Here is a 23,942-nt window from a genome sequence, read left to right on the forward strand (position 1 = left end):
AATGACTTCACAAATTGACAATATAAAAATAAGCAAATAAAAATAGTAAGCAACTTTAAGCCCAATAATAAATGAAACTTACCGGATCTTTAGGATCAGGATTTCCATCTTTGTTGGACGGCATACAGTTTGCGAAGACTTCCTTGTATAACGTGTCCAAATTGTTATTTGGATCGACTCGATCAAAGCAATGTCTGTCCAGTGCTTCTAGTACTGCTAGCACACGAGCTAGAGAGTAAAAATAGTAATAACTAATGTACTAATAATGTTACTACTAGTCATATTTTAGTTATTAGACGGCCGATTGGCGCAGTTTGCAGCAACCCTGCTTTCTGAGTCCAAGGCCGTGGGTTCGATTCCCACAACTGGAAAATGTTTGTGTGATGAGCAAGAATGTTTTTTAGTGTCTGGGTGTTTATATATATATTCTAAGTATTTATGTATAATATACATCAGTGCATAAAAATATTCATCAGTCATCTTAGTACCCATAACACAAGCTACGCTTACTTTGGGGCTAGGTGGCGATGTTTTGTCGTAGTATATTTATTTATTTATTTATATTAAAAAGGAAAGTGCGTTTTTGGCATCTTGCAATAATAATAAGATTTTAATTAAACGTGAATAAGTTAAGGTACTTCAAAGTCGTTAAATTAGTTTAAGCTAACCTTTTTAATGTAACTAACCTTGTGAACTCGTTTGCCATTTGTCTGTACACCATTTACTCTCCGCCTTTTTACTTCTAGCAGCAATCTCTTGTTCAGCTTCATATACCTATTAAAATGCACAAATTTACGGTGTTAATTAAAAGTATTTTTGGCTTAGGTATCTGTGCCCATGAGATTTTATACACACACGCACGCACGTATACAAGTACGCATGCACGCACGCACGCGCGCATCAACGCACGCATGCACGCACGTACGCACGCACAATATTGTTCTTAATATCTGTCTGTCTGTCTGTCATTCAATTCCTCCGCTGCGCGAACTATTTGTTAACTTGAAATACAGAACCTTTAGAGAAAATAATGCAGTATAGAACTTTTTGGGTACTTACCACTTTTCTATGTTCTTCAGTGAGCATTGAGTCCATTTGAGGCATAGGTAGAGCGGATGGCGGTAGCGGGAGTAAGTCCAGCGGAGAACCCTGTAAGGAGGATCCGCAACCTGACCAAACCATGGCAGCGGGGCATTCTATACAAATAATCTGAAATATCCAATATTTATTTTTAAGCTGGAATAGTTTTTATGATTCAATTCACACGGACAGTGCGTACCGAAATCACAAAACAAATAGCCTTTGCCTATAATATTTTGTTTTACTATATCAAGAACTAAGACTTTCTTGCTTTGTTAATAATCACCAGCTCAGAGCAAGAATACAAATAGCCTTCGCCTATAATATTTTGTTTAACTATATCAAGAACTAAGACTTTTTCTTGCTTTGTTAATAATCACCAGCTAAGAGCAAGAATACATACGAGTACCTACGACACTGACCAAACCCACAAAATACAGAGTCTTCGCCAATTTTATAATACTATTTAAAAAAAATCGATTGCTCATAGTTGAAACTTCAGACAATCATCTGTATACTCTTATTGTACATACCTGCAAAATAGTAGCCAGTTGTATAATGACATCTCTATGGAAGGAGCAATTCAGTATCTCTCCAAATCCAACTTGTACAGGGTTCAAAGCTGCTGTTATTACTGTATTTAAATTCGGCTTTACATCCCTTGAAGGAGACACCCTTTCTTCTTTAACTTGTATGTCCAGAGGCTGTTGAGGGTTAGGCGTTCCTAAGGGGTTAGGAGTTCCTAAGGAATGATTGGGATTAGGAGTTCCAAGTGAGTGGTTGGGATTAGGTGTTCCTTGACTTTGATCCGCTGGAGTTGTAGAACGTTTAATTTGTGAGATGTTTGGTTTTACGTCGCCATTGCCTTCTGCTGATGGAGACATTGGTGCCCCATTTCCATCTGAAGAATAATTCGAGTATAATAAATGGTAGGACCTATTTTGAAATTATTTAAAATTTCTATTTCACCTATTACGGTACAAATATGTTGGAATCTAGTATAACATCTATGTAGTGCACTATAGACAACATACCTCCAATTCTATCGGTTTTAAAAACAACCGGCTGGTTGAGTGCTCTCAAAGTAGTATCCGATAAAACTGAACAAATGGCGGCAGCCTTCTTTGCGCATGAAGTTGCAAGTCGACGGGAGAGCCCCTCGCAGCAAACAAACTCGCTCATATGTTGTAATGCTAGCGGCAGAAAGAGCCTGAAAGAAAATATTTATGTAGCATTCGTTCAGAAAGAGCCTAGCGTAGACCGAAAGGTGTCGAGGTTTTACACCCAATTTATCGTAAAAAGAAAAGTACTCGTAGTATTATTTAACAGCACATTAAAATCTGTTTTATAATCCTACTAACAATTACCCACGTTAAGTTCAGCTTAGGGTTCATTCCCGGGAATTCTCGGCTCGAGAATTCCCGGGAAATCGTTGGGCTTTGTTCCCGGGAAATCAAGCTCGAGAAAAGTCGAGAACTCGAGAAATCATGTTTCTATGTAGAAATTAAATCGCCGTTTGCTGTGTTGCGTGACGGCGTGAGCCAGAGCACGACGGCACCCTTTGAACTCGCTGCAAGCGCTGGCGGCGTGGGCCAAAGCACAACGGCACCCTTTGAACTCGCTGCAAGCGCTCTGCGGCGTCATTTTTACACGTTCATTCGTGTTTCGACTCTAGCCAAGTATATTTTACGTAGTGTTTTGATTTGATTTGATTAGTGTTTCACAGATTACGCGATAAATCGAAATTAAACAGGTAAGTGTTTTCGGTTTCATTGACACATCATGGATTTATTATTCATATTATTTTTATCAATAATATAATCTGAATATGATCTTCAATTTTACTAGGTACGAGTACCTATCATGTTCTTTTCTATTATTTTTTAGTTAAACTTTATCACATAAAATAACTAACGATACATTAATTATACTACTTAGTCTAATTAGATTTCCTATTTTTCTAAAACAACAACACACAAGCTTAGTTTTTAATTATTCTGATATGTTTTTCTTATGTAGTAAGTTATTGGAACCAAATAATATGAGAAAACGTACGTGAATGTAAATTTCTCGACAATCCGAGAAGACTCGAGAAATTAGCCTCGAGAATTCTCGAGACCCGAGAAATTGAAAAGCTCGAGAAATCATGAACCCTAGTTCAGCTTTTTAAATATCAAGCGAATTTATTTTCCAGGATAAACAATATTCTATGTCTGCCTCCAGAATGTTAGCATATGTGAACATAGAGGTAAACTTCTTTTATTTTCACGTACGTTTCAACAACGTTAGTCATTGGGAGTAAGGGCGCGCAAGCAAAGCCGAGCCGGCCTAGTCCAGGCGTTGCGAAAGGGGGCATATCACTGCACGCCACCCATTCGTTACCCTATCGGGCGGTACTCTATACAGAAATGATGTAACCCATCACTATATTAAAATATTTGCTAGTAATCCGTACATTCCAGACAAGATTTTTTTTAATCCCATGAGAACTATCCCCAGGTTCATTTAGGGGATACAAATTGTATTTCTCCAACTAAATCCTAGATAAATACCATTTCTATGTTTTCTACATGTCTAGCTAGATAGCTGCCAAAGAACAGAGATCTGTGCTTTGGCACAAGCTGTAGTAGTCAAGGATAGTGCAGTTTTTGTGCCGAACATAAGTAAGAGAGTCAAGTTGAAAATATTTGTAGGGATATGGATGAAATGGTAATTTAATTTTTACCTCAAAAGTCCATCATCGGGCGATCTTTTGTCGAGCAATTCAATAATCCACGTGAGAAAGTCGTGCCTGTCTAAGAGACCTTCATCCAACAGGAAACGAGACAATCGGCAACAGTAATTCCATTGCCTTAAAGCTTGCCTCCAGTCTGTGCTCTCTGTTGAATTCGGGGTTGATGAACCCAAACCTGTATTGATTAGAAAACAAATAGAGGATGGTCAAAAAAACCCAGCTAAGTTATTTTTGGGCTGTTTAGAACGCTTTAGTTTGATTTTAACGAATGAATGTATTTATCACCATCGCCTCAGAACCACTAACTATATGCGTTTTAAGCAAATAAAATATCCCTTGCTTCAACGTTGAAGAAAAACATCGTGACGATTCCTGCCGGGCTGCGAGTCCCCCATAATGTTCTCAAAGGCTTGTGAAGTCCACCATTCCGCACTGGGCCAGTGTGGTGGACTACAGCTTAATCCCCTTCTCATTGTGGTAGGAGCCCCGTGCCCTGTAGTGGGCCGTTAATGGATTGATATTTATTTATTTATTTATTAGTAATCCAACAGCGTTACAAACAATTTTTGTTAAGGGTTTATCTTATTAGTTAAATAAGGCCAAATCTAGATTACATATATAAAGCAATAGGTACAAGTACAAAATATACAAAATAATCACTTACGATATTCACAACAGCATGAATGAGTGTGAGTGGGTGTGAGTGTGCGTAAGTGTGTGCGTGTGTTCGTAAGTGTGCAAAAATGAATGATTTCACATCCTTTATTATCTCTCGCGATGCAGTTTAGTTATTTCATTCTTCAATGATGATTCTGATATGATGATGATATATAATTATTCATTAGCATTTTTGCAAGACTACTAAAATAACTATTAGAGATAGATATCTGTATGCATAAGAAATAGATTGCTGAAATACTTATGTTACAATAAAAAGTTAGCATTCAAAATTATATCAAAAATATACATTTACCGCTAGAGTTGCCAGGCGAGTGCATCGAATTTGGTACAGTTGAATTTGGCGTTGAGCCGCCCGGTGGGTTGCCTGATGAATTGTGGCTAGGGGTGCCTTGACCTGCAAAAGTAATGATGAGTAAGATAAAGAGCAACAACGGTGAACAAAGGTGCTCGTGGCCAGTGGCGTGCCTTGGGTTCCTTACCAGGGTATGCATACTGCAGGAAAATTGAATATAACGGCTAAAATTCTCCTCCTATATGGGTTATATATCAATTTTAGTTTATGCAGTGCTTTTGTGCATGTATGAAGTGCACGCCACTGCTCGTGGCATCACATTTTGACAACCCTTCTTAGACACTGTTCACTAAAACACCTTTTATTGTAGTTTTAACTGACAGTCCTCTGTGCAGAACATTTTTTTTTATTTTACAAGTTAGCCTTTGACTGCAATTGCACCTGGTACGGACGGTGGTAAGCAATGATGCAGTATAATATGGTAGCGGGCTAAACTCTTAGGGAAGTATGGCAGTTATATTAAAACCATATATATCCCTTATCAAACGATAGGCGGCACTACCGAAGCGTCCCACCAGACCACAGAGAAAATTCAGAAAATATGAATTCCCAAATTGCCCCTACAAGGAATCGAAGCCGGGACGTTAAAACCCCAGCGCTCATCGCTGCGCCAGGAAGGTCTAACATAAATCAATCACTTAGGGGTCACTTTTAAAGTTTTCTTAATTTGTGACAATATTACCTGATTGTGATGGAGGTGTCTTGTCTGATATATTTCCCAGCACAGAGCTTTGGTAATACTCAGCTAACTTTGGTATTTGATCTTTGAGGAACTTAATGAGTGTTGTTGTCCATTCTGGAAATAAACATTTACAAAATTTAAATAGCTCTTGTCAAAATTAATTTAAGTGGCCTTTTGGATGACTAGAGATGTAAAGCATATCTCAGGGCATGCTCTTACATGTAATGCATAAAAATAAAGCTAATATTGATTATGGATAATGATAAAAAAAGTCAATGTTCGAAAGACGATTTGAGAACCCCCTTATAACATATTAACAGTAAGACAAAAGCAGCAAGATCAATTGGAATGGGATAGTAGGATGTCATTAATATGAAAAAGTTCCAGTATACTCTATGTAGAGTAATGATTAATATTATAGGACAACATTTACTTTAATTTTTCTTATAGAAGTAACTTAAAAATTAAAGTTGACAACCCTAACTAATTGTAAAGACTTGACATGAGATTTAAACGTGTATGTGCGTGCGTGTGAAATATTCTTTTTGCATGCCCCCATTTGTCTAGAAAAAGTCTAGTCAAAATGACACGAATCCCGCGTGGAACGTGGCACTGGCTTGAGAGAAATTTGCTTGTTCGCTTAGCCTCGCAAAACTGACGTGACTTCACGAGAGGAACATGTCTTGAACAAAGTTGAACGAGAGCAAAAATAATGAGATTCCATATAGGCAGTGTACATTATATATTAGGACATAGTTTTTTAAAGCTAGTTATACCTGTAAGATTAAAATAAGACGCGGAATCCTGCTTTAGTTTTGTGTCAATCCAGTGAGTATTTGCGACCGTTTGAAACCATTTTAAAGATGCAAGCACTTACACTTTGACAGATTTTTAATGTTATCACATGTGATATGTAAAAGCTATTTTTTTCATTAAAAATGGAATAAGTTACTATCCATATACCAGAAAAGTTTTTAATCAGTGTAAATAGTGGTTTAATAGCATGTACTACACTGTCAACATAGCCCTGAATATAAACATACCAGTAGTAGGATCTGAAAGCTGTCTCTTCTTAATCTTAGCCTCAGACACAGCTACAGTATAGGCTGAGCTTAGTTTGATGAACCATGTTGCTCGAGGCATTGCCACCTGATACTCTGTCAGCGTTACAAATATCTCTTCTTTTTTATTAAAATTTGGTGCCTTCTTTGCAAGTTGGGATAACGGTTTGTTTCCTAAAAAGAATGATAATTTCAAATAAACACATTAATATGATTAAAACGCAATAGTTTGTTGGTTTGTCATACTATTACATGATTATTTTATTTTATGAAGTTCCTTGTGTTTTACAGCAAGGCTTACCTGCTAAGTCTTTGAACCAAGCTTCAATTTGAGGCTTAGTTCGAGCTGTGGCAGGCCAGAAGTTGTCCTTTGGGTTTACCTGTTGCCTCTTCCTACCACAGTCAGGTAATGTGTTTAACTCTTCCTTTTTAGACAGAATACCAGAAAAGAATTGGCCAATCTGAAAAAGAAACAATGTGTTTATTGTTATTTTCAAATAGGTGGAGTTCATAAGTCATTCAATAAGCAATATATACTCTAATACCCCCATGTTGTCGAGCCCTGGGGCTCTTCTCATGGCGAGCTTTCGCGCTCGCCCCACTCCCCCGGTGACGTAGCAACCCCTTAGGTGGTTATCGGCAAATGTCCTTCCGAAAAAGCAACTCTAATATTTAATTGCTACCGATTGAGAGAGAGATAGCTGAATATTCTACTGGGCTACTAGTAGGTGGGCCAGCTGCTTAGTGCTGCTTTTTTCATTATAATTTCAACTTGATTGGATATGCCATTAAATCCAAATAGGTTAGAACTTAAACACTTAAAACTTAAATTAATCATACACTATGTGAATACATAAAATTAAATTCATAGTGAAATAATTACTAAAAAAATGGTTTATCTATTTGCTTATAGTTTTGTGAAAGCTGTTGATAATAATATAAATAAACAAATTTTACCACTACATGAAAAATTAAGACATACATAGTTATAATACTAGCGGCACCCCACCATGATAGCTGCACTGAAAACTACAATACACTTATTTTATTTTCAATATCTGTTCACAATTTTTTACTGCAGGTAAAACCAAAGTATAAATTAAATTTTGAAGAAGATAACGAATGAATTAATTTATCTACATTGAATATAATTTTCTTGTTTTTTTATAAATTGAACAGGAACCATACATTTTCCTTTTGTTAATTCAGGGTATGGTTTTTCTCAATTCCAAATTTCAGTCTAATTGGTTCAGTAGTTGAAATGTGGAGGAATAACAAACATAGAAACTAACATAGAATTTTCACCTTTTTAACATTCATTTATTGTAATATTTTGTGTCCCACAAGGCTTATCCATATTAGTAAAATGTTTACAATCACTGAACCCAAGTGACACTGCCCATTCAGATTTCTCATCATGACTTAAGAATTCAGAAGAAAGGAATCAGTCCAGTACCAGTAACAGATACGGGAAATGGCAGGGATAGAAATGGAAAATACAGGCTGAAATGTTTACCTACAGGAAGATTGAAAATACTTACCTTGGATGTAGAATAGTTGCAATTACGGGCTGTGCCAAATTCATCACTAGACTGTGGTGTTGTTGTGAATCCATGTTTGACGTTGGCAGATGTAAGTTCGTCTTCCTTCTGACGAGCCTCCTGAGGATACACGTCAGGAGGCCCCAGCCGAGGCCGCTTTAACGGCCGCTTCTCATACATAATCCCCATCGTGTCGGACAAAGGGGACTTGTCTGCGTCAGTCAAAAAACCTTTAGTTTACTTGAAAACGACTTTGGTATAATATTTGGTTCAATAAACATTGATATTTTCAGTTCTCACCTTTCATTTAGAAACGTTTATGTGACGACTGGTTTAACATCTTTATAATTTGAATTCTATCTTAAACATTATAATTATTTGCATGAACAAGAATTAAGACGAAAAGCAATAAAAATTAAATGTTAAAAAATTAACAATAATACTCCCAATTTGGCATTTAATTTTATCTGTCAAGTCGCAACTTCTCAAGCAGATTGTCAGATAATCAAACTAACCACAGACTAAAATAATAAATGGCAAATAACTAGCAAATAACCATACAAAAACTAAAACTAAGCTATGTTGCAGAAGAAAATAGCATTGAACTTTGCAAATGTAAAATGCCAGGTGCATTATTATTCTGACCTAAATCGTAACTATTTATTGTAAAAGTATTTTGGTTTCATTACCACAGATGACATTTTTATCCTGTGGTAATGAAACCAAAATAAAGGAAATAGGTTTGAGTTTTGATTGATTTGGGCAAGGATTTGAAATTAAGCATTGCAATTTGAATTTGCAAAGCTTGACAATATTTACAATACTTTCAACCGCAAGTTCGCAAGCACCATTTTGTATTCATCGTGATGCCACCTAAATCATCAGAAAAAGGCAAATCCAAAAGTGCCGCTGGAGGAAAATCAGCTGGTGAAGCGAAAGGTTAGAATGGTTTCCATGACTGTTTTATCTTCACTTCAAGATGTTATTACTTCACAGTTGTATCTAACACATATTGTTTGAATTTAGAATCGGCAGCAAAGGAGAAAAAAGGCGGGACAGCTGTCAAAGTTAGACACATATTATGCGAAAAACAATCCAAATGTTTAGAGGCCTTGGAAAAGTTGAAGGCAGGTCAGAAATTTCCTGATGTAGCTGCTGCTTACAGTGAAGACAAGGCAAGACAAGGCGGGGACCTTGGTTGGATGACACGCGGTTCCATGGTTGGCCCCTTCCAGGATGCTGCGTTTGCCTTGCCTATATCATCGGTTACAAGCCCAAAATACACAGATCCTCCTATTAAAACAAAGTTTGGTTACCATATTATAATGGTTGAAGGGAAAAAATGAAGGAAATGTTTGAATTTGAATACTTCTGGGCGATACTTTTGTTGTTTATTATGGAAAGAATTTGCTGCTTGCAAGAGCAATTTGATAAGGACTTTACTGATCTACCTAATCCTCAAAGATCAAATCAGTCATTTGATAGTAACATCTATGAGGTAGCTAATGCAGAGTAAGTTTGCATTATACTTTCAATCAATGATTTAAAACATTGTTATGCCTATTGTTATATTTAACATCAATTGGTATAAGTTTCTTACTACATGCTTTTATTTTCTAAATATGTCAGTCAGTTATGACAATTGTGCTCTCACTGTACATATTTTGCAGTTTATATAACATTTTGTTTCTACATCTAAATGATTTTTGCTCATTTCTATGTAGAAACAAAACTGTAATACATAGTAGTAGTAGTAGTAAGTAGTGGGTTTATTTTAAGAAAATGGAATACAATTGCTGTGTGAAGTGGAATGAAAGCAAGCTTCACATATTTCAGGGTGTTCAAAATGAATCTTTTGGCCGCTTCTTAACCCTTTCATAATGTTATTTGCTACCAATACATAATTTGGTTGTCTGCTGCCCAGCTCACTCCTGTAGGTTATGTATAGTTCAGAGTGACCAAATAGAATAAAAATTACTGTACTTAATTTACCTTTCAGAATTTATTTATTTTTTACCACAAAACACAGCTTATATTACATGAACAGAATTTAAATTTTTGACACTAGACAATTTTGGTCATACAGGATGTTTGGTGCATCGTGTGCCAAATCGAATCTGATGATTGGAGGGGTCTTTGGCTATCTCTTCAGCCCTCGTAAAAAAATCTTGCTCAAACGGTTTTTTTTATACTGATTTTAAATTGTTTTTTTAAAAATTGTAAAAATTCTACATTTAAATTTTAATAAAAAATAAAGTTGTTAAGTATTAATTAATTTTCTTTTTAATCTTTAATTTGTAACGTTTTACGCTTCTTTTGAAACTAGAATTACACGCCAGCAACATCTAGTTTTTGTTTTACAGCCCCGCAAAGTTTTTTTTACGTAAAAAAATAAGCTTGAACGTCAACTTTCGGTTTTAATAAAAAAAAAACTAAAAGTGATCATGTTCTTCCAATTTTTTTAAAACATCTCTGGACTGTCCCCTTTCTAATGGTGTGCAATATGCCATGAAAAGTAATTAGTAACATCACTAATTTTCAAATTTTCTAAACTTGGTCGCAATTTTCTAATATTCAACAGGTGAAAGAAAAACAAGGGTTTGCGTAAATAACACTCACAATTCACAAGGCAGATGACATTTTCTGTCTCTTTCATAAAGTTATACGCCCGTTGTTCGTTTAAACAGGCAAAAATAGTTTTTTCACTCTAGTGAAGCGAAATCTATCTTCTATTCCTTTCTTGCATAGTGCAAACCTGTTTGAACCAATCGCGAACGGGCCCCGCGTCGCGTCGACACGGCGGCCATCTTATTTTTTAGTCGAGACATCACTGCCTCTGCTGCCTAACGTGTGTGCTAGCTTACTGTACTCCACGATTCTTTTATTTAGTTTTCGTTAAGTTTTGTTGTTTTTTGTTACGTTTTATTTACTTTTGGTGTTATTGTTAAACTTTGTTGACTTTTTTGTTGTTGCAATGACGACATACTCTAACGAGGAATATGCGGACATCATAATGGTTTATGGTGCAGCCCGTGGTGTCGCTCGTGCAGCGCAACGACTTTACCAGGAACGCTTTCCTGGTCGACGATTACCTGGCCGCAGAGTCTTCCAAGACACATACCGACGTTTACGCGAGACTGGGAGTGTCAATTTTCATGAACCAAGGGGACATGTTGTGCGACATAATGTTGAAGTGGACGAGAGAATACTGGCACTTTTTGAGGAAGACGACACAAGAAGCATTAGATATGTGGCGGCACAACTTGATATTTCAATATGGAAAGTGTGGAAAGTCCTTCGACAAAACGAAAAATATCCATTCCACGAGACTCCGGTTCAAGGTACGTAATTTAAAACCTTTGTTTGACGTTGCCTTTGTTTAGCAGGTATCCATAATCTTCTAGTGCAATTAATTACTGCTCAAGGGGAATTAAAAAGATTTTTGGTTGTTGCAGGTCTTGAGGGTGGCGACTTTGACAGACGAATGCACTTTTGTCGGTTTTTGTTACACACAGATGTGGATAATCCTGATTTTTTAAAAAGAATACTGTGGACTGACGAATCCAAATTTACCAGAGAAGGGATTCTTAACTTGCACAATTTACACCATTGGGCACCGAAACGGCAAAACCCACATGCCAAAAGACAGCAATCTTTTCAAAGACGGTTTAGTGTGAACGTTTGGGCAGGAGTGATTGGGAATCAGGTAATTGGACCGCACTACCTGCCTGATAACTTAAATGGCGATAATTATTTAGAGTTCCTGCAAAATGATCTGCCGGAATTATTGGCCGAGGTGCCCGTGTTTAATGAAGATGTGCCCATAGTATTTCAAAATGACGGCTGTCCCGCGCATTGGCGTTTAACTGTGAGGGAATACCTCGATAATGTGTTCCCCAATTCGTGGATTGGGCGCGATGGGCCTATTGCATGGCCTCCACGTTCCCCAGACTTAACTCCGTTAGATTTTTATGTCTGGGGACGTGCCAAAGAGCTAGTATACGCCACAGAAGTCCCAACGAGGGAGGTACTAATACAACGCATAGAAGCGGCCTTCGGTACAATTAAGAACGAAATACGGCTTCGGACTACAACTGTAACAATACGTCAAAGATGTCGGGCCTGCATTCGAAACAGGGGTGAACAATTTGAGCAGAATTTGTAAAAATTATGAAATAAATGTTTCAAATGCAATGTATTATTTTTATTTCAAGTAAAACCTACGAAATTTAAAAATTTTACCTGCTTGTGAGTTTTATTTACGCAAAAACTTGTTTTTCTTTCATCTGTTGAATATTAGAAAATTGTGACTAAGTTTAGAAAATTTGAAAATTAGTGATGTTACTAATTACTTTTCATGGCATATTGCACACCATTAGAAAGGGGACAGTCCAGAGATGTTTTAAAAAAATTGGAAGAACATGATCACTTTTAGTTTTTTTTTTATTAAAACCGAAAGTTGACGTTCAAGCTTATTTTTTTACGTAAAAAAAACTTTGCGGGGCTGTAAAACAAAAACTAGATGTTGCTGGCGTGTAATTCTAGTTTCAAAAGAAGCGTAAAACGTTACAAATTAAAGATTAAAAAGAAAATTAATTAATACTTAACAACTTTATTTTTTATTAAAATTTAAATGTAGAATTTTTACAATTTTTAAAAAAACAATTTAAAATCAGTATAAAAAAAACCGTTTGAGCAAGATTTTTTTACGAGGGCTGAAGAGATAGCCAAAGACCCCTCCAATCATCAGATTCGATTTGGCACACGATGCACCAAACATCCGGTATAATACACTAGTATCAATACAGGTTTTATATATAATAATTATTATATTATTATATCATAATATTTAAATGCCCATGCCCAAATGCACAGCCCATTTTATTTTTAAGTTTAATAGTTCAATTGTTGCAGTGTTGGACTGAAGCTGAGTTTCCTACGCCTGTACCGTTTGATGCATTTTTCAATGCTTTTGTCACTTGTATACTTTTGCAATATTTGCCTCTGGTTTGTTATGGTCAAGAAAGTGCCGCCCAGAAGGCTCAAATACAAGCTTAAAATAGGTTAATTATAATATACTGGGACTGTAATTTTTTTTCTATGTTACTAAAATAAAGCATTTATACTGTTCCTTTTCTGTATGTTTATTATGCACCTATTTCATAAATTATACATAGTATATGCTATGCTATGTTTTTGTAGACTTATATTTAAATAATTCTATAAATAGGTATAGGATATTAATAGGAAATAAAACATTTCAATAATTTATTTGCAGTCTTTATTGACAGATATAAATAATGTACTTAAACTTATTCAAACATTCTCCACTTTTGATATTCTTGGTTGACTACTATTACATAAATAATTCAATAAATATGATTTGAGGTAAAACTTATTTCTAAGATGAATAGGATCTGTGATATAAGTATTATAGTCCCAGAAGTTACTCAATTTCGATTTTAAGATTACAATAGTAATTAACTAGTATTATTTTAATTTATATTTAGTACTAACCATCCGTTGCATCACAATGTTCAGTTAATTTTTAACAGACAAGGAAGTAAACGAAAGTCACAAGAAAACAAGAATTAAAAATCAGGATATAATTGTTGTTTGCGAGTTTATAAAGATATTTTTTATTTATTGATTTTGACTTTCTTTAATTTAAATGGTGATATTATACATTGATATGTTTGAGGATACCAGAGTAAAGATAAAAAAGTACAGAATTGTTGCAAAATGTATAAAAACCAGATATATTAGTTAAGGGTTGCCGTAAAAGCGAGAGATCGCGGATTAAAGCAAGTTATGCCTAATTTAAACGCCTGCTTCTACCTAATTAAGTTATCAAAATGCCGCAGGTAGTATTAACTATAGTTTTCACTACAACTTTTTCATTGTTTATGTACCTATGTAAATTTTATGTATTTTGCAACCATATTTGTATAATATTGTTTAAGTTTAGTGAGCAACGACTTGATGATGTTATCTATACTCTCAGGTTAGGGTTGGTGTATCGAACGTATTTCAGGAGCGCGTCGTTTTCTTCACAGACGAACGGTTTGCGATGGTGGCAGGCGACGTCGTGCCAATGTACGTTGTCGTTGTAGAAATTGTTTAGAATCGCGATGCAGTGTTCTGCTGCACCCCCTTGAATCAGCTCCTAAAAATAAATGCTTCATATTAATATCCTGTAATGTATGTTTGGACCTTATATGTCTGGGACACCGCACTACACTTGCCCGTTGGCTTCTCGGGCCGCCTAGTTGACTCGCTATAATGTATACTCATAAAATATTTCTGTTTGTCTGATGTTGATAACCGCCTCGTTTATCTAGTGATTATCATGTTTGCCTGCAGACCACGAGGTCCCGAGTTCAATCTGTGGGTTGGGCCAATGTTCTGTCGGTTCGGCGCCTGATATCTTACCGATCGTGTCGGAGCTGCGGTCTCATCGGACTATGAGATAGTGAGAGAATGGAGAGTGCACCTGTGTGCAGTTGGAAAATCTCACTGGAGATTGTCCGCTGTTGTCGGTATCGGTCAGGGAAGCATGCCGGTACCCAGCTGCGGTATATTAATAGTCTGATGGTGGTAAATACTTATTCTGATCTTTTCTTACCACAGCACAGCATGTTTTAAAGATGTCCAAGTTATGTATGGGATTGTTATTGCCTAGCGGATTTCCGTACTTTGTGCTCGTACTGACTACAAAGCGATTATATAATGTTGGTTGAACAGAAAACGTTAAAGTTATTCCAAGCTCGACAAAAATAATTATGTAAGAAACCGCTTAATGCAAGGCCTTGGCTGCGTGTGTGACTAACGATTGTCATTTGCGATGACTAGCGGATGCAGTTCTTCCGGATAACCGCACAGTAAATCCTTTACGACCAAGTTTTTTTTAGGACTCCCCCAGATATAGTCTACCATTTTCTCGTTCTTTTAGGTATTATGAAAAACACGAAAGATTGGGTATAGACATTAGATATTATTATCTCGTGGCGCGTATATAAACTATCAGTATGCGCGCCAAGAGATAATTAATTATCTCAGACCGTTACTCGTAATTTTCTCGCGGTGCGCATGCTAGCCCGACTGGCCATCTAGACATTGTATCTGCGCGATGCGAGCACGAAGCAAAGATTTAAAGTTCTTCCATCAATGCTATAAGCAAAGCGGCGTAATGGAGTCGATAACGCCAGTAAGGAATCTTAGGTGAAAGGGAGGGCATTCAGTCCGGCAGTACAATCTGGCACAGCCATGTTATATATATGTTCCAGTCATTAGGTAGGCCTTTCCATCGGACCTAGAATCGGTTAAGCCAAGAAAACGAAACGTATTTTATTATTTAAAAATCGAGTGCATAGCTTCGTATAGTTCTCGTACAGCTCAGCACAGCTTAAAAATAGGGTTCTACGAGATATGCAGACCTTACATATTGGAATCTTACATGTCGGAATAATTAGGTGTATTTTCACGCTTTGAAAGGTGCGACAAAACTGCAATATCTAAACATCCCAACGTTATGCCATCTTTATTTGTAAGACCGTACGGCTTGGGATGTAATTTTATGCTGTTATAATTTAAAAAATATGCGCTTGAAAGAATTTTAATGTTTGCACAGTAGAATAGTGGCTGAGGTTTATTTTATTTATTTAATTTTAGTTAACGTCGATTGTTCCAGCCGCACATGTGCGTGAAAGTGGTGCCATGGTGATAAAGTCTGACGCACACCGAATATCGATGAGCTTTTGTCTGTACAGGTTGCTAGGAGAAAGTGGGTTGCAGGCATGCGGGTATGCCCTTCGGCGAATATTTCGCGGGCCCATAAATATTCACGCCGGCTTTCGTTTTCGTTGTGCGTCACATTTTGCAGTTGTTTATGACATATATTACTTAACAGTTAATGTCTGCTTTTCTGTTGCGTAACCATAGTGCGCAACAGACGCAATATTAACTGCTACGGAATGGTTTGTTGCTTGTTTTCATTATTTAGGTTCTATTTGTTTAGGTGCCTTGTAGGAAACCGTGCTAATTTCAGAGTACTTAATAAATATTTAATACCCATTTACCTAATTTAGAGGGCCATAATTTTTTTATAGTGGACGTTGTTCAAAGGTGGATTTATACCTTTTTTGTTCAGACTATTTCAGAAATTTGTGTAGGTAGGTACCTTGTTGATCATCATCATCATATCAACCCATTACCGACCCGTTTACAGGGCACGGGTCTCCTCCCACAATGAGAAAGGGTTAAGGCTGTAGTCCAACACGCTGGCCCAGTGCGGATTGGTGCACACGCCTTTGAGAACATTATAGAGAACTCTCAGGTATGCAGGTTTCCTCACGATGTTTTCCTTCACCGTTGAAGCAAGTCATATTTTAATTGCTTCAAACGCGAATAAGTCAGAGGTGCTGGCATTCCAACTCCCACTATAAACCTGGTACCACATATTCAATTGATAGCGGAGTAAGCACTGCCCGCAAATGTATAAATTTCAACACGTTTGCCAGGCAAGTCGCAGTAGAATGTTAAAGGTTAAACCACACTATCAAAACTGAACCGGAACAAAACTGCACGGCTAAGTATTAATATCCTAAAAAAATATCAGCACTAACTCGCCATACTGCATCATCGGAAAACAACACTGAGGAAAATAAATAAATATACTACGACAATACACGCCATCTAGCCCGAAATTAAGCGTTATGGGTACTAAGATGTCTGATGAATATTTTTGGAATAATATAGGTACATAGATACTTGTAATAGTATAAACATTCAGACACGGATAAACATTCATGTTCATCGCACAAACATTTTCCAGTTGTGGGAATCGAACCCACGGACTCCGAAAGTAAGGTCGCTGCCCACTGCAAATCGGCCGTCAAATGAAAATACATACCTAGGTAGGCCGACTGTAACTACCTATTTCTCTAGAGCGATAGAAAGCACATTCGAGTTAGGACGACCACAGACTAATTACGTACCTATAGAATATAAAACTTACGCGATTGTCTGGTTGTGGTTTTCCAATACCACCGCCTTCGGACCAGTCGTTTTGCTGTCTATTGGTAGTAGGGGCTAGTTTCTGCAGCTCGGCCGTCCAGAACCATCCATTGATTTCATTCGGTAACAGGTCGGGTCTGTTGCAGCCTTTGAAGTCGCATAGGCGACCCGATGTCCAGATGTATTTAACCTGAAAGAATAATAATAAACATTACAATACATCCTTTTTAAGAAGCTAGTAGAGCTTCATGACTTACTAAACTTACTAGAAACGGATATAAATTAGTGATATCTGCATATCGTCTGAGAAAAGTACAGAACTCCTTTGTGGGGATGGGTACATGCTTATATAACATGATTCCGAAGGTAATATCAGATCTACCTTTACCTAAGTTTAAACAATATATTAAAACACATTTAACAAATCGTGGTTACTACACGATTGATGAATTCCTTAACGACAAGGCTGCTCGGAAGCAGGCAACTCTGCTCCCATCTCTCACAAAACAGAAAAATTGTAAAGATTGTTTGAATTCATGTCCTTGCATTCCTTGCGAAGTGCTTCTGTGTTTATAGGCGATGGTTTTCCACTTACCATCAGGTGAGCAATCTGCTTGGTCCGTCGATTATTGCTATATAAAAAACTTGACTACGGGAGTGGAGTTATCATATAGAGATTAACAGTGAGGAGTTTTAAATTAAGAATCTACTATAGATGTTCTACTTTTTGAATTATATTTGGAGCAGAGCTCACTGAAAATCTTATTAAAAATAACTGTTACACTAAGTTTTTAGTTTAAGTACAGATTGCTCTGATATTTTCTGCAGGCTGAGCTATCGAAAATGGCTAATACCGTTTCACTATGTTTACTTATGTTACAATTGTAACTGAATAATAATATCATTATCCACGTTTCTGATACGTGCCGCTAAGATGTGGAACGCCCTCCCGGCAACTGTGTTTCCTGCCACGTATAATTTGAGTACCTTCAAGGCTAGAGTGAATAGGCTTTTTCTAGGCAAGCGTGCTCCAACCTAGACCTCATCATTGCTTTCTAACCGACATGATAGTCGTCAAACGCTGGCCTATCGTTAATAAAAAAAAATAAAAACGAATGGCATTAGCATTAAGATGAGATCCACTTAATAAATAAACTAATATTATACCATGTTTTCGCCAGCCTCATTCTTACTGCAAAATTTGTATGTTAGGGATTACCTGTATGTTAGAAAGTACCTTGGTAGTCTGTACCTAATAAGAATAGGTACGACATTGAATCCATTTGAATAGTTTGTCTTAATTTTGGATATATCATGTTTTATTTCTTTCTATATGCATTCATAATATTCTGAATAAAAGAATGAATTAATAAACTAGTCTTCTTTTCAGAGTCTGTTATAATACTTAGGGGGCGTTCACAAATTACGTGAGGTGTTTTTTTAAATTTTCTGTCCCTTCCTCCTCCCCTGCACGGGCAGGAGACAAAGATATAACTAACGTGTCCACCTGCTAAAGTACGAGAATATAGAATAGGAGAAGTTTACCCCCGTTTATTATTACACATATATATTATTTGGATATTATTTCCACTTGTGCATCAGTGCTCTGAGAGTTGAAAAAGATGTGGGAGAATATACATTTAAATCCTTTCCCCAGGGATGTAATTGTCCAATGCCCATGCTAGCCGTGCTGGTGGGATGTCGTGAGATTATATTCAACAGACCCTCCCCCATCCCCCAATCTCACGTGATATTTTTCAAAATGTGGGTTCCTTACGTTAACGAATTGAATTGTTATTGTAAAGAGACCTACGGACCAAAATAGTATAATTTTTTTTGTTTCAATCAGGAAAAAAAATTGCGTGATATTTGCCGAGACTTCTCTCCCCAATGTAAGATTAGACGAGATTTGACTTGACCACCCCATAAATATCTCACGTATTTTATGAACGCCCCCTTAGACATCTTGTACGTCCTAGATATCATAGGTTTGTATAAAACTATAACTAGAAAGGTGTTCACTAGGTTTCCATGCGCCGTATGACAAAAACCGATACACTCAATACAAGTGAAACGTAGGAAAGTAAAATTCACTATTGTTCAACAACTACCGGCTTGCATGACAATACAATAAAGTTTGTTAAATTCTGAACATGTTCTATAGAAGTAGAGATACGGCATTACGGAAAACAGGCACGTCTAATACTTTGTAAATTAGACTGTGTTACACTTTGTTTTCTAATTCGGTTACGGTTTGTTTAAATTTTTAAAAATCTATTCTTAGTTAGTTATCAAGCAAAAACTATTTGATGCAAGAAATTCGGAGGAGAATAACAAATATTTTACTGCACGCAAATCAAAATACAGATGATATAATGTGTAATACAATTAAAGTAAGTAAAGTAAATTGTAGGTATACAAGTGTAGCCTTATTGCTAGCAATCTTGTATTTAAAAAATTATACTCCTTGTTCATAGAATTAAGAACATATAGAACCCTCATACCTCAGTTATTATTGCATGCAGTGCATGATGTCAAGCAGTGAAAACGATTTGCGCACGTCTCATTTCACACCCGCAGAACGTTGCTAGCTCACAAACTATCCCATTTTCCCCATTTAATGGTAAACGTTTAGAACATTAGAGGTAAAATAATTACTTTCAACTGCTAATTCGTCGCCTGTTCGAGAAACACAAATAAGTTGGAGTGGTTTTTGATGTTTCAATATTAGTCGTGTACACGGTTTCTGTACACGACTAATATTGAAAAAGGATTCAATTTATATGTCCACCTACCAAAGCACGGCAAAAGGGAATGGAAGAAGTTTATCCCGTTTATTACACGTAAGATCTATTATTTGGATATGATTTCCTCTTGTGCGCCAACTCTCGGCGAGTTGATAAAGCTGTGGGAGTAGATAAAGACTAGAGTAGGACTTTGAACTTAAAAGGACGGCACGATTTGAAGAGGCCACCAGTTCCCACCTTATCCTGAACTATGCGGGCTTTCACCCACTCATTCTCCTCGCTGGTCTCCAGGGAGACCAGGTCCATGCAGCGCTGGCGACAGTAGTTCCTTGCGCTGAGCCAGTCCTCCTCTACCCCGCGCAACGCAGGGTCCCGCCATGAGAAGAAGTACCCCTTATCTGATTAAAAAAATATATTTTTTTTATTTGAAATTAAATAAAAGAGAAAAGTTGGTAATTTTCACAATTAAAATCCTTTATCTTTAATTTTATTTTGTGTTCAAATATATATTCAATTTCAAAGATTAACACACTTTCTCCAAAAATAAATTACGTACTAAACCTTTACTTTAAAGTTTGTTTGGTACGATGAAAAGATTTCGCTTTAGTGCGGTCAAAGACTGAATTCAGCTGATGGCAAATAGAGATAATTATATTTCGCCATTAGCTGAAGTCGCTTCTCATATATAAATATTACTAATAATTAGGTAGGTACCTACTAAAAATACAAAATTTTAAAAATAACTCCTTCCTTCACGCTCAAATCATTAGTAAGGAGTTTGATTGTTTATAAGACATATAATTCTTTTAAGCCCGAGAAAAGACGGTTCTTTCGGAATAAAAAGAAAACTAAATCAACGCAGACGGTGATGCTCAAAGCAGCTGGCTTTATAATAATCTATACAAACATCATAATTGGTTCTTACCAACCCCCATTCTTATGGGGGTCTGTTTTTTTTTTATATAATACGTTCAGCTCTACTGTACCGGTCTTGATCACAATAATAAAATAAAATGCATAGATTAACAGCTAAACTAGGGTTAGCTTTTTCTAGTGCAAAACTCGTCCTTACTTTACCGCGGGTAGTAAAGTCAAAACAGAGAACAGCGTTTCTCGAGGTATTAAAAAAACCGAAGGAATACCGAAAGAAGTCGTTGGTAACCACAGTTGCTAGGGCCTGAAGGGTGATGTCAAGTCACGGCCCGCGACCGAATCGTACCAATAGTTTGGTGGGAAATATTGGTACCTACCTAATTCTTTCATATCATGTAGATGCGATCAACTCTATTGTATTTGTATTGTCGCTTGGGAAATACATGTCGAAGGAAAAGTTACTTTCGTTATTGAAAGAAAGAAAACCGTTGGCATTGTTTACACTCAAATTACGCTGCTCGAATAAGCACAGTATTGAATTTAATATTTCCATGTTAAATTTTATTCAAACCTTGACTAAAAACAAATTAAAAAAAAAATAGCAGTAAATTAGTACATATAAGATATATAAAAAAATTGCCGCCCGAACAGGGACTTGAACCCTGGACCCTTGGATTAAAAGTCCAATGCTCTACCGACTGAGCTATCCGGGCACTGGAAAACAGGTTGAAATGGTTATATAGGTCATATTATTTATTTATACATAAGACCTCGAGGAGAAAACATATATTTGAGTTTTGATTTGTTTATTTTAAAATTGTACCTAAATAAATTTTCGAAGGGAAGTTGTAACTTTTTTAGCGTTTTTTATTGTTTATTGTCGAATTAAGTATTTTAGTATCTTACCAAAAGTGTTCAATAATATTATTTTTTATTCCGAGAAAATTTAAAAAAATTAAGTTAAGTTAGTAACTATCTATATATATATATAAAAATGTTATGTTTGTGTACGCTTCAAAAACTCAAAAAGTTCTGCACCGATCGAGCTGAAATTTTAGCATGATACGAGTATATAATCGGCATCAAGGATTGTTTTTATCTATTTTTTGCATCAGTCGCATATCCGCGACCATGAAACTACAGTTTTTTTTTAACGATCGATGTACCAGTGGCCGTGCTATCTGCCGAAAGCGAGAAAAACACTTAAACTACTTCTTTGTTTTGTTTCTCATTTCTCAACCATTCCATAAAAAAATTTACAACTGGTAGATATTATATAAAAATGTTATTTTGTGTACGCTTCAAATACTCAAAAAGTTCTGCACCGATCGAGCTGAAATTTTAATGTAAGTGTGTAAGTGTTTGTAAGTAAACCTAATAAATAAAATAAAATAAAATATTAATTTAATAACTTTATTTTTTTAAATGGATGCTTGGTTACAAGTTAGTTTATAAGGATTAGAAATTTAATGTTTTCCATTCATCTAATGCTGACAGGTGTCGGTAATTTTTTTTTCGAGAATACATATCTATGTAGTATATCTATATAGTATGTCGTTTGGCCTTCTCGAAGTAAAAAGCTCGCACGAATCTTATCTTGTTTGGGTAGGCTGCCCATAATATCCCAAGATTTAGAAACAATCTCGCATCTTACATTCTCTTATCAGGCATCCGGGAGAGAATCGTGATAAGCGTGTTGTTTTCTTTCTATGCTGCCGTTTAAAGTTTTTATATCTACGCAAAAAAATTGTATTAGAATTTAAGATGGATTTCCATTTTAAATTTATTAAACATATAAATATTTATTTGTACTTATTACGATTTTGTAAGGTGCGTGAAAACAAGTTCATGTTATTTTTGTATCTGTAGCCGAGGGTTTTTAATTTTTTTAGGTATCTACCTAATAATAAAAACTTAACGTCTTCCGCGTTTAGCTTCTAATGATTCTTAAATTTAGTTAACACATGCCTATTAGATACATAGACTGAGTGGTAGGTAGGTATATTAATGAATGATGCGTGCGATGATGAATGCGTTTTTTGTTTACTAAAGTTTTTGCGAGTGTAATTTTGCGTAACGTAATCTTGATGTATTACTTAATTAACACTTAGTTTTTTATAGTACCAACATCATTCAATTGTTATCTGTGTAAACAACGATAATAGCACCTAAATAAGTAAAAATTTGTTTGGAAGCTCTACAAGTTACGCGTATTCATTCTTTCTTTTACTTACTTAATTTGTATCAATGATAGCTAATAACTATCCACTGCTGGATTAAAGGCTTCACCCAACGGGAGGGTTTTCCCATAATAATCGCGCTGGGCAGACGGGTTGGTGATCGCAGACCGCAGTACATGGTAGTAGACAGTAGTAGCACAAATGACGCCGCTGCTCGTTCACCGTCTTATTCCCTTAGTCGCCTCGTACGACACCCGCGAAAATAACCTAACCGTTATGAAATTTACTTTTGGAAATACGAATCGGGGCAGTCGTCAAAAGCGATTCCTCAAGTGACTACAGTATTCCATACTGGTTCAGACTAGAGTTAGTAGTGAAATAATAAGGCGGTAGCATACTTACTGTCAGCAAATCTTTCGTGTATAACCCTTTGTACACACTGTGCTGGCACTGGAGGCTCGAGGATCCGACCGTTGGGGAACTGCGCATGCGCAACCGCTAGCACCGATAGTAAGAGTAATCGTTTCATGGTCTGTAACAAACGATATATAAAATTTAACATTTTTTTATTAACTTAAAGTGATTTTGATGAATAGATGCAGTCTAAGATGCAGGTACTGGACAAACCTGGTAGGGATATGACAGTTATATTAAAACCATAAGTTATTCTAATCGGTTTAGGGTTGTAACTGGACTAGAGTGTTAAGTTTCGACCAAAACCTCCAAGTCAACATTCCTAATTAAACTCAGTATCAAATAAAGTGAATTAGTTGGGAGTGTTCTTAGCTTTTTGATTTTTCTTAACTATGTTGGATGTTCCAAGATGGCCGCTGCCACAAAATGGCGGATTATATATTCTTCAACAAATCCCTCAATATGGGTATCAAATGAAAAGGCTATCAAGATTGCCGCTATATAAATACTTATAAGATGTTATAAATTATACCATACATATTTACCTGCTTTTCACGGCGTAAGTATAGCAAATAAAGCTTA

General features: G+C 36.3%; 3 protein-coding genes and 1 non-coding gene across 9 annotated transcripts in view; 1 reads left to right on the forward strand and 3 right to left on the reverse strand.

Annotated features, from left to right (window-relative positions):
* The window catches only part of LOC120637601 (mediator of RNA polymerase II transcription subunit 12-like), a 40,126-nt gene extending 31,574 nt beyond the window's left edge, over positions 1–8,552 (reverse strand). For all 5 annotated transcript variants that reach the window (XM_039909470.1, XM_039909468.1, XM_039909469.1 and 2 more), the window contains exons 1-12: positions 8,432–8,552; positions 8,132–8,343; positions 6,892–7,051; positions 6,573–6,764; positions 5,530–5,643; positions 4,788–4,889; positions 3,806–3,989; positions 2,115–2,290; positions 1,614–1,981; positions 1,060–1,209; positions 687–774; positions 83–228 (exon numbers count right to left, since the gene is read on the reverse strand). In XM_039909470.1, coding sequence (XP_039765404.1) covers positions 83–228; positions 687–774; positions 1,060–1,209; positions 1,614–1,981; positions 2,115–2,290; positions 3,806–3,989; positions 4,788–4,889; positions 5,530–5,643; positions 6,573–6,764; positions 6,892–7,051; positions 8,132–8,343; positions 8,432–8,438 — 1,899 coding nt within the window. In that variant the 5' untranslated portion in view covers positions 8,439–8,552. The remainder of the gene's footprint in view (positions 1–82; positions 229–686; positions 775–1,059; positions 1,210–1,613; positions 1,982–2,114; positions 2,291–3,805; positions 3,990–4,787; positions 4,890–5,529; positions 5,644–6,572; positions 6,765–6,891; positions 7,052–8,131; positions 8,344–8,431) is intronic.
* A 211-nt stretch (positions 8,553–8,763) lies between these two features.
* On the forward strand, positions 8,764–13,321 carry LOC120623399 (peptidyl-prolyl cis-trans isomerase NIMA-interacting 4). 2 transcript variants are annotated; one of them, XR_005658705.1, is made up of 3 exons: positions 8,764–9,070; positions 9,158–9,643; positions 13,046–13,321. XR_005658705.1 is itself a non-coding variant. In XM_039889412.1 (2 exons), the coding sequence occupies exons 1-2, from the start codon at positions 8,998–9,000 to the stop codon at positions 9,475–9,477; spliced, it is 393 nt and encodes a 130-aa protein (XP_039745346.1). In that variant the 5' UTR covers positions 8,764–8,997; the 3' UTR covers positions 9,478–10,208. The 2 variants fall into 2 exon arrangements, 1 of the variants encoding a protein (XP_039745346.1); XM_039889412.1 differs by lacking the exon at positions 13,046–13,321 and having other exon boundaries at positions 9,158–10,208.
* Positions 13,322–13,977: 656 nt separating this feature from the next.
* On the reverse strand, positions 13,978–23,484 carry LOC120637921. The gene is made up of 4 exons (XM_039909989.1): positions 23,349–23,484; positions 20,131–20,291; positions 17,148–17,336; positions 13,978–14,297 (listed from the first exon to the last, which is right to left on the reverse strand). Exons 1-4 carry the CDS (start codon positions 23,473–23,475, stop codon positions 14,124–14,126), a joined length of 651 nt encoding a protein of 216 aa, XP_039765923.1. The 5' UTR covers positions 23,476–23,484; the 3' UTR covers positions 13,978–14,123.
* Positions 21,407–21,479, reverse strand: Trnak-uuu. Its single transcript has one exon. It is a non-coding gene; the product is annotated as a tRNA-Lys (tRNA).
* Positions 23,485–23,942: the final 458 nt, after the last annotated feature.

The sequence above is a fragment of the Pararge aegeria genome, chromosome 4 (genome assembly GCF_905163445.1).
Source record: "Pararge aegeria chromosome 4, ilParAegt1.1, whole genome shotgun sequence".
Lineage (NCBI taxonomy): Eukaryota > Metazoa > Arthropoda > Insecta > Lepidoptera > Nymphalidae > Pararge > Pararge aegeria.

Coding starts and splice junctions, on each gene's coding strand:
- LOC120623399 (XM_039889412.1), top strand. CDS start 8,998: ATGCCACCTAAATCATCAGAAAAAGGCAAATCCAAAAGTGCCGCTGGA. Junction 9,071..9,157: donor ATCAGCTGGTGAAGCGAAAG/GTTAGAATGGTT, acceptor GTTTGAATTTAG/AATCGGCAGCAAAGGAGAAA.
- LOC120637921 (XM_039909989.1), bottom strand. CDS start 23,475: ATGAAACGATTACTCTTACTATCGGTGCTAGCGGTTGCGCATGCGCAG. Junction 17,337..20,130: donor CCCGCATAGTTCAGGATAAG/GTGGGAACTGGT, acceptor TTATTCTTTCAG/GTTAAATACATCTGGACATC. Junction 14,298..17,147: donor AACCACAACCAGACAATCGC/GTAAGTTTTATA, acceptor ATTTATTTTTAG/GAGCTGATTCAAGGGGGTGC.